This window comes from Indicator indicator, chromosome 4, assembly GCF_027791375.1.
Source record: "Indicator indicator isolate 239-I01 chromosome 4, UM_Iind_1.1, whole genome shotgun sequence".
NCBI lineage: Eukaryota > Metazoa > Chordata > Aves > Piciformes > Indicatoridae > Indicator > Indicator indicator.
This window is the reverse complement of record NC_072013.1, coordinates 11,883,501-11,895,161: the sequence shown is the minus strand read 5'-3', so window position 1 is coordinate 11,895,161 and position 11,661 is coordinate 11,883,501. Positions and strand designations below refer to the sequence as shown.

At 50.1% G+C, this 11,661-nt stretch overlaps 1 protein-coding gene across 2 annotated transcripts; it reads left to right on the top strand.

Annotated features, from left to right (window-relative positions):
- Positions 1-166: 166 nt before the first annotated feature.
- On the top strand, positions 167-11,323 carry PSMC3 (proteasome 26S subunit, ATPase 3). 2 transcript variants are annotated; one of them, XM_054400848.1, is made up of 12 exons: positions 167-210; positions 389-469; positions 4,912-5,037; positions 8,603-8,707; positions 8,796-8,858; positions 9,304-9,441; positions 9,558-9,701; positions 9,903-10,051; positions 10,379-10,475; positions 10,619-10,764; positions 10,925-11,006; positions 11,128-11,323. In XM_054400848.1, exons 1-12 carry the CDS (start codon positions 184-186, stop codon positions 11,236-11,238), a joined length of 1,269 nt encoding a protein of 422 aa, XP_054256823.1. In that variant the 5' UTR covers positions 167-183; the 3' UTR covers positions 11,239-11,323. The 2 variants fall into 2 exon arrangements, with proteins under 2 accessions (XP_054256823.1, XP_054236633.1); XM_054380658.1 differs by lacking the exons at positions 167-210; positions 389-469 and adding an exon at positions 527-593.
- Positions 11,324-11,661: the final 338 nt, after the last annotated feature.

Genomic DNA, 11,661 nt, shown 5'->3' with positions numbered 1-11,661 from the left:
GCTCTCCCGCTCTCTCGCTGCGGCAGGCCTGAGGGACCGACGGCCAGAGAAATAGAGGAGGCATAGGGCCCACCCAGTCACGCCTTCTGCTGCCTCCCGCTCTGTTCCGGGGCGAGGAGTGCGGAATCTGCCGCACGGAACCCGCCGCGACGTGCGCTGCCTGGGTGGCTGGTGGGGGTAAAGATGGCGTCGGTGTGGGATGAGTCTGAGGTGAGGGGCCGGGGCTGCCACCCGTCGTGGGGGACAGCGGGGCCGGGGGTGGCGGGGCTGGGGCGGGGGACACTGAAGCCGGGTGCTGGGGACAGCGGGGCCGGGGTGGAGGACAATGGCGCCGGGGCGAGGCGAAGGCAGGCCGGGCCGAGCGTGATGCCGCCGTTGTACCCCGTAGGATGGCGTCGGCGAGGAGGTGCTGAAGATGTCCACGGAGGAGATCGTGCAGCGCACGCGTCTCCTCGACAGCGAGATCAAGGTACGGCCGAGGGCCGGGAAGCGGAGAGGGGCTGGAGAGTGGGGCCGGGCCAGGCTAAACTAGGCCTTCTGCCTACGACGGGGCATGCCCTGGGAGCCCTGCGCGGCTGGCGCTTGGGGTGGGGGTAAGTGGCTTACAGCCATGGGGGAGACGAGACAGGAGGGTAGTGAGAACTTAAAGATGTAGTTAACTGCATCGGGAAGGGTAGGCTGAGGCCTTGAAGGTAGGGAAGAAGTACTGAAAGAGCAAGGAACCGAGGAAGCTGAGGGGGTTGTTGTTCTGCAGAGCCCTGGATGCTTTAACTAAAGGTACACAGATCCTTCCAGCTCTTACAGGCACAGGGAAGTCTGTTCCATGGCCTGGGTCAGGTAGGATCACTGGGTAATTAAGGTTGAAAGGGGTGTGAGAAGATCTCTAGTCCAATTTCTTGATCAAAGCAGAGTCAGCCATAATCAGGCTGCTCAGGGATTTTTGCAGTTAGATCCTGAAAGCCTCTAAAGACTGAGATTGTGCCACATCTCTGGTGCATGTGGTGCTATTCTGTGCCACTGATTGATTGTTCTTGTGAGGATAAAGATTTGCATCACATACATCCTGACCCTCTCTTGTTTCAGTCTTTTGTCTGTTCTCTCATTTTCCCACTGTGTGCTGCTGTGAAGTATCTGATTTTTATCTTCTTGATACTGCCCCCAGTAGCTCTTCTCAGCTGAACAGGCCCACTTCCCTCAGTTATTTCTCACAGAGGCTGTGTTCCACCCCCCCGGCCATCTTGGTGGCCCTGCATTGAACTCAGTCCAGTTGATCAATGTCTTTGCTCTATAGTGGGAACCGAAATTGTATAGAATACTCAAGATAGGATCTAATAAGTGTTGAGTAAAGGGGGCTGATTACTTTTCTCCATCTGCTGCTGCTTACGCTCCTGTCAGTACAGCCTGGATTGCTGTTTGCCACCCTTGCATGTTCCTGGAGATGCCCAGATCTGATTTCCTAATGTACTTCCTTATACCTTAAGGGCAACAAAGATAAGTGTGTGTCTTGCTTTTAAATTGTAGCATATAGTAAGAAGTGAAAGCAGCATTTTCTGTTTCATAGTGACAGCAGCACAACTAGGCAATGTGTTGATACTCTCCCTTCATGCAGTTTTCATTGAATGTTTCCCAAACCATGGATTTTAAAAAAAGTTTTGATGGCTGGTTGGGGTTTTTTTTGCATTTTTATGTAATAGATTCTTTAGCAGTTCATGTGAATAAATTACATCACAGTTTCAAACAGGTAGTTTTTTAGGGAAGAGTGGATGTTCCCTATTAAACAGAACCATGTATGTCAGTTCAGGTTTGACAGTTGTGTTTGACACCGTTTGCTGCTATAGTTGCTTCAGTGAGGATCACAAACTGTGTGTCTGACCGGGAATGGGAGGAAAATGTATGTGGGTGTCATCCAGACAGCACTGAGAAATACTTGTACTGGGTGCCTTAGTCTTGGGTATAAATGTACTTACTGTTGGATTGCAAGTACAGAACTTCTATTCTTGTAGCTGTTTTCCCTTAGTACGATTAATCGTAGATTCACAGAATGGTTTGGGTTGGAAGGGACCTTTAGAGATCATCTAGTCCAATCCCCTTGTCCCTAGTAGGGACATCTTCAACTAGATCAGGTTTTTGAGAGCCCAGTCTAACCTGACCTGAAGTGTTTCTAGGGAAGGGGGCTTCTACTACCCCTCTGGGCAGCCTGGGCCAGTGTCTCACCACCTTCTGCATAAAAAATTTCTTCTATCTAATCTGAATCTCCCCTCTTCTAGTTTAAACCCATCACTCTTTGTCCTGTCGCAACAGGCCTTGCTAAAAGTCTATTCCCAGCTTTCTTATTCTCCACTTTTAAGTACCAAAAGGCCACAAGGTTTCCCCACAGCCTTCTCCAGGATGAATCACCCCAGCTCTCAGCCTGGCCTCACAGCAGAAGTGCTCCCGGCCTTGGATGGTCATTGTGGCCATGCTCTGGACTCATCTTTCTTAACACTGGAGGCCCCAAAGCTTGACCCAGTTCTCCCAGTGTGGTTTCATGCAAGTGGAGTACAGAGGGAGAATCCTTTCCCTCTGTCTCCTCCTCACAGTGCTGGGGATGCAGCCCAGGAGACAGTTGGCTTCTGGGCTACAAGTACACATTGCTCATGTCCAGCTTTTCACCTGCCAGCACCCCCCAGGTGCAGGGCTGCTCTCCAGACCTTCATGCCCAGCCTGTATTGATACTGAGGATTGCTGTGACCTAGATACAAGACCTTGCATATGGCCATGTTGAACCTCATGAAGTTCACCTGGACCCACTTATATTCATAGAATCAAGAAGGCTGGAAGAGACCTCAAAGATCATCGAGTCCAACCTGTCACCCTAAACCTCATGACTATCTAAACCATGGCACCAAGTGCCACGTCCAATCCCCTCTTGAACACCTCCAGGGATGGTGACTCCACCACCTCCCTGGGCAGCCCATTCCAATGGCCAACCACTCTCTCTGTGAAGAACTTTCTCCTCACCTCCAGCCTAAACCTCCCCCGGCGCAGCTTGAGACTGTGTCCTCTTGTTCTGCTGCTGGTTGCCTGGGAGAAGAGACCAAACCTCTCCTGGCTACAACCTCCCTTCAGGTAGTTGTAGACAGCAATGAGGTCACCCCTGAGCCTCCTCTTCTCCAGGCTAAACAGTCCCAGCTCCCTCAGCCTCTCCTCATAGGGCTTGTGCTCAAGGCCTCTCACCAGCCTCGTTGCCCTTCTCTGGACATGCTCCAGCAATTCAACATCTTTCCTAAACTGAGGGGCCCAGAACTGGACACAGTACTCAAGGTGTGGCCTAACCAGTGCTGTGTACAGGGGTACAATGACCTCCCTGCTCCTGCTGGCCACACTATGCCTGATGCAGGCCAGGATGCCATTGCCTCTCTTGGCCACCTGGGCACACTGCTGGCTCATGTTCAGGTGGCTGTCAACCAGTACCCCCAGGTCCCTTTCTGCCTGGCTGCTCTCCAGCCACTCTGACCCCAGCCTGTAGTACTGCATGGGGTTGTTGTGGCCAAAGTGCAGCACCTGGCACTTGGACTTGTTGAATGCCATCATGTTGGACTCTGCTCATCTGTCCAGCCTGTCAAGGTCCCTCTGCAGAGCCCTTCTACCCTCTAACAGATCAACACCTGCTCCCAACTTGGTGTCATCTGCAAATTTACTGATAATGGACTCAATCCCCTCATCCAGATCATCAATAAAGATGCTGAACAGGATGGGGCCCAGCACTGATCCCTGGGGGACACCACTAGTGACAGGCTGCCAGCTGGATGTGGCACCATTCACCACCACTCTCTGGGCTCGGCCCTCCAGCCAGTTCCTAACCCAGCGCAGAGTGCTGCTGTCCAAGCCACAGGCTGACAGCTTGGCCAGGACTTTGCTGTGGGGGACAGTGTCAAAGGCCTTGCTGAAGTCGAGGTAGACTACATCCACAGCCTTTCCTACGTCCACCAGGCTGGTCACCTGATCATAGAAGGAGATCAGGTTGGTCAGGCAGGACCTGCCCTTCCTAAATCCATGTTGGCTGGGCCTGATTCCTTGGCCATCTTTCAGGTGCCCCCAAGACAATCTGCTCCATGATTTTCCCTGGCACTGAGGTCAGGCTGACAGGCCTGTAGTTCCCAGGTTCTTCTGTGCATCCCTTCTTGTGGATGGGTGTCACATTGGCCAGGAGAACAGAAAGTAGTTTTTCTCCACAGAGGTAGTTGATGCATTTGTTTTGGATGTGGTGTTTGTCTACAGAACAGCTTTCCAACAATGACACCTCTCTTTGTTCCACAGGGAGCACTGGTGGCACATCTCTTTGCACATTTCTGTGTTGCTAATCCCACTGCGCCCAGTAGACACAAGGCCCAGTTGGGCCACTCCCTGTTCATACCTTCAGTCACCTTATTTCTGAATCCCAATACTTTCAGTTTAGGGTTTTCTGGGTGTCTACTCCCATGCTGTTGCATGTCATCGCTTCAGTGTTCCATCATACCATCCTTTAAGCCCAGTGAAACATAACTGATAGAGTTGTGTATAGATGCATGTAGGTGGGCACCTGTGTGTGTCTGGCTGGTTCCCTGGGGAGCTGTATGTATGGAGCTTAAAGCAGGGTTGCCTTATAGAAGTCATACTCTTATCTGGGTAGTAGTGTAGCCCTGTGAGCTGAGGTTATCTAGTGACACCAGGAAACAATTGCTTAGGGAACAGATCATGTAGCTTTGAATCCTGAACACTTTTGGCTAATTTTCTCTATTTTCCTTTTTTTATTTTAGGTTTCTCTTTATACCTATTGTTTCCTTAGACTTAAGTTTTTGTTACTTTTTTCCTTTTGGAACGAATTATGAGTTTTATCTGGCCTTAGTCTTCTAATGTTACTCCTCTCTCTCTACTGCATACTGATTCCAGATCATGAAGAGTGAAGTGCTAAGAGTGACCCATGAGCTTCAGGCCATGAAAGATAAGATCAAGGAGAACAGTGAGAAGATCAAAGTGAACAAAACCCTGCCCTACCTTGTCTCCAACGTTATTGAGGTGAGAGTGGTGCACATAATATCTATTGAAGGGAGAAGAGCCATTTGAGATGTGGCCTGTTCTCAAACTGCTAATGCTTCTGGAGCCAGAGCTTTCAGGTCCTGTTGGCTTTGTGACCTGGAAGTGCTTCTTGCCTGCTTCTTGTCTGTGTCTTCTTTAGGTGTTGGCTCTGCTCACCCATAGATAGCACAGCTGTTGGAGGATGACACAGCCTCCATTAGCACAGGTTTGGGTGTGTGATATTTGGTACCTGCACTCTGACCCTTGTGACACAGCCAGTGAAAAGCAGTGGCTCTGTTAGTGTGTTGTGTGATAGGCCCAGATGGGCTGATAGCTTTATGCTTTTGAAAAGGGGGTTGGTTTTGTGCTAGGGTTTTGAAACTTGATGAACAGCCAAGCCAGAGATAGGGGTAACACCAGCAGCCCAGCTGAAGTGTGTGTACACTAATGCACACAGCATGGGTAACAAACAAGGGGAGCTGGAAGCCTTGGTGCAGGAGGAAAACTAGGATGTTGTCGTGATCACAGAAACGTGGTGGGATGACTCTCACAACTGGAGTGCTGTAATCAATGGCTACAGATTCTTCAGGAGAGACAGGAGAGGGAGAAGGGGTGGAGGAGTGGCCCTGTATATTAGGGAGGCTTTGGATGTCATGGAAGTAGGGACTAAGGATGATCAGGTTGAGTCCCTATGGGTAAGAATTAGGGGGAAGGCTAACAAGTCTGACATCCTGATTGGAGTATGTTATAGACCACCTAGCCAGGAAGAAGAGGTTGATTTATTATTCTTCAAGCAGCTGGAAGCTGCCTCAAGATCTCTTGCCCTTGTTCTTGTGGGTGATTTTAACCTGCCAGACATCTGCTGGGAATTGAACACTGCAGAGAAGAGGCAGTCTAGAAGGATCCTGGAGTGTATGGAGGATAGGTTCTTATCCCAGCTGTTGTGTGAGCCTACCAGGGGTACAGCCCTGCTCGACTTGCTGTTTACAAATAGAGAAGGGCTGGTGGGAGATGTGGTGGTCAGAGGCTGCCTGGGATCCAGTGACCATGAAATATTTATTGAGTTTTCAATATACGGTGAAATCAGGAGGGGCAGCACCAAAACCTCCACCTTGGACTTCTGAAGGGCAGACTTTGGCTTATTCAAGGAACTAACTCAGAAAGTTCCTTGGGAAACAGCCCTTAAAAACAAAGGGGTCCAGGAAGGCTGGACTTACTTCAAGAAAGAACTCCTGAAGGCACAAGAACAGGCTGTGCCCATGTGCCGGAAGAGGAGCCATAGAGGGAGACAGCCAGACTGGATGGGCAAGGAGCTTCTAAAGGAATTAAGGGAAAAAAAGAGGGTGTATCACCTTTGGAAAAAAGGGGAGGTATCCCAGGAAGAGTTCAAGAAGTTGCTAGATCGTGTAGGAAAAAGATTAGAGAGGCAAAAGCCCATTTAGAACTCAGGCTGGCCACTGCTGTAAAGGAGAATAAAAATATTTCTATAAATATATTAATGGCAAAAGAAGAGGCAAGGACAACCTCCACTCTTTATTGGATGCAGAGGGGAATATGGTAACAAAAGACAAGGAAAAGGCAGAGGTACTTAACACCTTCTTTGCCTCAATCTTCAATAGTGGGACAGGCTGTCTGCAGGACAACTGGCCTCCTGAACTGGCAGATGGAATCAGGGACCAGTGTAGTCCCCCTGTAGTCCAGGAGGAAGCAGTAAGGGACCTGCTGACCCACTTGGATCCTCACAAGTCCATGGGACCTGATGGGATCCATCCTAGGGTGTTGAGAGAGCTGGCAGATGAGCTGGCCAAGCTTCTCTCCATCATTTATCAGCAGTCCTGGCTCACAGGTGAGGTCCCTGATGGCTGGAGGCTGGCCAGTGTGATGCCCATTCACAAAAAGGGCCTGAAAGAGGAACCAGGAAATTACAGACCTCTCAGCCTGACCTCAGTGTCAGGCAAGGTTATGGAACAGGTCATCCTGAGTGCAATCACAAAGAATCTACAGGATGGTCAGGGGATCAGGCCCAGCCAGCATGGATTCAGGAGGGGCAGGTCCTGCCTGACCAACCTGATCTGCTTTTATGATCAGGATAACTGCCTGGTGAATGCAGGGAAGGCTGTGGATGTAGTCTGCCTGGACTTCAGCAAAGCCTTTGACACCGTCTGCCACAAGAAGCTCCTGGCAAAGCTGGCAGCTCATGGCTTTGGACAGATTCATTCTGAAATGGGTCAAGAACTGGCTGGATGGCTGGGCTCAGAGAGTGGTGGTGAATGGTGCCACAACCAGTTGGAGGCCAGTCACTAGTGGTGTCCCCCAGGAATCAGTGCTGGGCCCCATCCTATTCAATATCTTTATTGATGATCTGGACAAGGGAATTGAGTCCATCATCAGTAAGTTTGCAGATGACACCAAGTTAGGAGCAGGTGTTGATCTGTTGGAAGGTAGGAGGGCCCTGCAGAATGACCTTGACAGGCTGGATGGGTGGGCAGAGGCCAATGGGATGAGATTTAACAAGGCTAAGTGCAGGGTTCTACACTTTGGCCACAACAACCCCAAGCAGCACTACAGGCTGGGGTCAGAGTGGCTGGAGAGCAGCCAGGCAGAAAGGGACCTGGGGGTACTGGTTGATAGTAGGCTGAACATGAGCCAGCAGTGTGCCCAGGGGGCCAAGAGAGGCAATGGCATCCTGGCCTGCATCAGGCATAGTGTGGCCAGCAGGAGCAGGGAGGTCATTGTACCCCTGTACACAGCACTGGTTAGGCCACACCTTGAGTGCTGTGTCCAGTTCTGGGCTCCTCAATTGAAGAGAGATGTTGAGGTACTGGAACGTGTCCAGAGAAGGGTGACAAAGCTGGGGAGGGATCTGGAACACAAACCCTATGAGGAGAGGCTGAGGGAGCTGGGGGTGTTTAGCCTGGAGAAGAGGAGGCTCAGGGGTGACCTCATTGCTGTCTACAACTACCTGAAGGGAGGTTGTATTCAGGTGGGGGTTGGTCTCTTCTCCCAGGCAACCAGCAGCAGAACGAGGGGACACAGTCTCAAGTTGTGCCAGGGGAGGTATAGGCTGGATATTAGGAGGAAGTTCTTCACAGAGAGAGTGATTGCCCATTGGAATGTGCTGCCCAGGGAGGTGGTGGAATTGCTGACCCTGGAGATGTTCAAGAGCATACTGGATGAGGCACTTGGAGCCATGGTCTAGTTGATTGGATAGGGCTGGGTGATGGGTTGGACTGGATGATCTTGGAGGTCTCTTCCAAACTGGTTGATTCTATGATTCTGTGTACTGAAGGCTTGATGTGAGCTACTGTCATTGGAGGGGAAACTGGTGCCATTAGCTCCTGCTTTGTTCTGAACTGCATGGTGTCAGCTGTGTGCTGTTTTGTGTGGCTTCAGGAAGTGAGGAAGAAACTCGGTTTTATAGGAGGGCTTTAATGCTTCCAGGACTCTACTACTGAGGGATGGTGGGAAGTTTTACTTCTACTGTGTGTAATTTAGCAGTGTTCACCCCAGGGTCATCCTATTAGCCTGCTTACACTGTCATGGAATCTCTCACTCTGGTTTTCAGCTGTTGGATGTTGATCCCAATGACCAGGAGGAGGATGGAGCAAACATTGACCTGGATTCCCAGAGAAAGGGCAAGTGTGCTGTGATCAAGACCTCTACACGCCAGGTGAGACTCACGTTCCCAGACAGGTGTGAGAAGTGCAGAAGGGGACCTTATCCTCTGAGCTTTGCTCACTTTGGTTGCCTTCCTACAGACATATTTCCTCCCTGTTATTGGGTTGGTTGATGCTGAGAAGTTGAAGCCTGGAGACCTAGTGGTGAGTGATGTTGCTGTGACTGTTGGATATGACATTGGCCCAGAAAATTGGTATGTCTTGTCCTTTAGAAATGAGACAGATATGTCCCAGTTTCTCCCAAGATCCTTTCTGTACTAAAATTGTAATAAGCTATTACGGGTTCAATCATATTTGTAGTATAGAAAGGTGCTGCATTGTGGAGAATATTTTTATACTTAAAATCATGTGCTGAAAGTGCAACTATCAGCATACCCTTCCCAAACCCAGACCTCTGTGTCATAAGCAAACTGGGTCCTGTTTTGAAACATGCTGGCTTAGCTGTGGCATTGTGCACTGTGCTGAGCTGTGGTGGGTTGATGAGTGCCATTGTCAAAGCAGGGTAGTCCTGTGTCCTCAAGGTCTAGTGAATCATCTGAAACCGCATGTTCATCAATTGCTGTTAAAAGTAAAGAATTTATGTTTACAGGGAGTGAACAAAGACTCTTACCTGATCCTGGAGACTCTACCTACTGAGTATGATTCACGGGTGAAGGCCATGGAGGTGGATGAGAGACCTACGGAGCAGTACAGTGACATTGGGGGGCTGGACAAACAGATTCAGGAGGTAATACTTTAATGATATGGCTGAAGAGAGCACTCTGAACTTCAGCTCAGAGCAGGCACCCTGGAGAGCTGTGGAGGGGAATGGGTGTATGAATTGACATTTTCCCTTTGCTGCAGCTTGTGGAGGCCATTGTCCTGCCAATGAATCACAAGGAGAAGTTTGAGAACTTGGGTATACAGCCACCCAAAGGAGTCCTTATGTACGGGCCTCCAGGAACCGGGAAGACGCTCTTAGCTCGAGCTTGTGCTGCCCAGACCAAGGTAAAAGGGACCTTTGAGAGCCTTGTGCTGCTGTAGGAACTGAGAAAAGAATAGCAGCAGCTCCAAGAGGGCTCACACAGACTAGTGTTAAAAAGGCTGTGATGTTCTTATCTGTTTGCTCAATTTAATTAAGGGCTTCTCTTGGTACTGGGAATGGACCCTGCTAAGAATTGAGGCATAGGATTCTCTTTCGCTTCCCAGGCTACTTTCCTGAAGCTCGCAGGTCCGCAGCTTGTACAGATGTTTATTGGTGATGGAGCTAAGCTGGTACGCGACGCTTTTGCTCTAGCCAAGGAAAAGGCTCCTTCCATCATTTTTATTGATGAACTGGATGCCATCGGCACTAAAAGGTGAGGCATAAGCCCCACTGTAAAGCTCTTGGGAGCTGCCTGGCAGCTCCCTTTGCGTGTACGCAAGAGGAAGGCCTGCCCTAAAGCACAGCCTATTCAGAAATGGAGCGTTCAGTCCATCACAGATGGCAGTTGCTTCAAACCTTGGTCTCATAAGCGAGGGTCATGAGACTTTGGATCTGATGGTTTCCTGCTATATAAAACTGGCTGGAAGGCCTTGGCTCAGGAGTGTAAACTGTGGTCATTCTGTTGTCTTCTGTGATTAAACCTATAGGGGACAGGGTGGTCAGGTTCACACTCATGACTTTGTCCTTGTTTCCTCTTCAGGTTCGACAGTGAGAAGGCTGGTGATCGGGAGGTGCAGAGAACCATGCTGGAGCTGCTTAATCAGTTAGATGGTTTCCAGCCCAACACACAAGTCAAGGTTGGGGTGTTGCAGAGTGGTACTGAGGTCCAGGGTGCTTTAGCAGGGGATGGAAAACAATGTCCAGGGAAGAAGCCTGGTGGGCCCTTGGGGAGGAGAGGCCTGTTCTTGTGCCTCAGACTGATAACCCCGCTTCCATTTAGGTGATTGCTGCAACGAACCGTGTGGATATCTTGGACCCAGCTTTGCTCCGCTCTGGACGATTAGATCGCAAGATAGAGTTCCCAATGCCTAATGAGGAGGCTAGAGCCAGAATTATGCAGATCCATTCCCGCAAAATGAATGTCAGGTATGGCAGAGGTGTGGCCTTTTGGGGTCACTGGTGATGGTACCCTGGGGCTGTGGAGTGGTAGCGCTCTGATGTGGAGGTTTTCTAGAAGCTCCATATTGTGCTTTTCCTATTGGTGCATGCTCTCAGACTTTTTCCCACCCTCCTGTTCCTGCCCCAGCCCTGATGTGAACTACGAGGAGCTGGCTCGCTGCACAGATGATTTCAATGGAGCACAGTGCAAGGCTGTGTGTGTCGAGGCGGTGAGTATCTTTGACAGTGGCCTGTGCTGTGTCAAGGGATGTGTGAACACCAGCACTGAGTCTTTGCTTTGAACTCATGTGGTGCTCACATGCCCTCTTTAAATATGATCTCCTTGGGCAGGGGATGATCGCCCTCCGTCGTGGAGCTACAGAGCTCACCCATGAGGACTACATGGAAGGAATCCTGGAGGTTCAGGCCAAGAAAAAAGCCAATCTGCAGTACTATGCCTGACCTCTGCCTAGTCAACAAGGTGGCCATGGCAGAGGACAGGATGAGACTGGACTGTATGGCTTTGCCTGGAAAAAAATAAAGAATTTTTTTCCCCTAAACCCAAATCCGTGATGTTTTGGGGCTGTTGCCCTTGCTGGATGGTTTACATATGCAAAAGGAAGGCAAGAGCCTCCTCTTCACAGTGCCCATTGTGCTGGCAATGGAGCTTCCTGCTAGAACTGGATTACATCGTGCTCTGCCACTGCTTGATGAGGAGCACCAGGCCATAATGCATTAAGCATACTTTGAGTTGGTGCACTGCAGCCAGAGAGCACCCTTTCCAGTGAATAGACTATACAGTTTTGTTACAGTCTGAAGTGTTAGACCCAGCTCATTTTGTAGGGGCGAGAGGTGAGCACGCTTCACAGGATGTTAAGGTCTGGA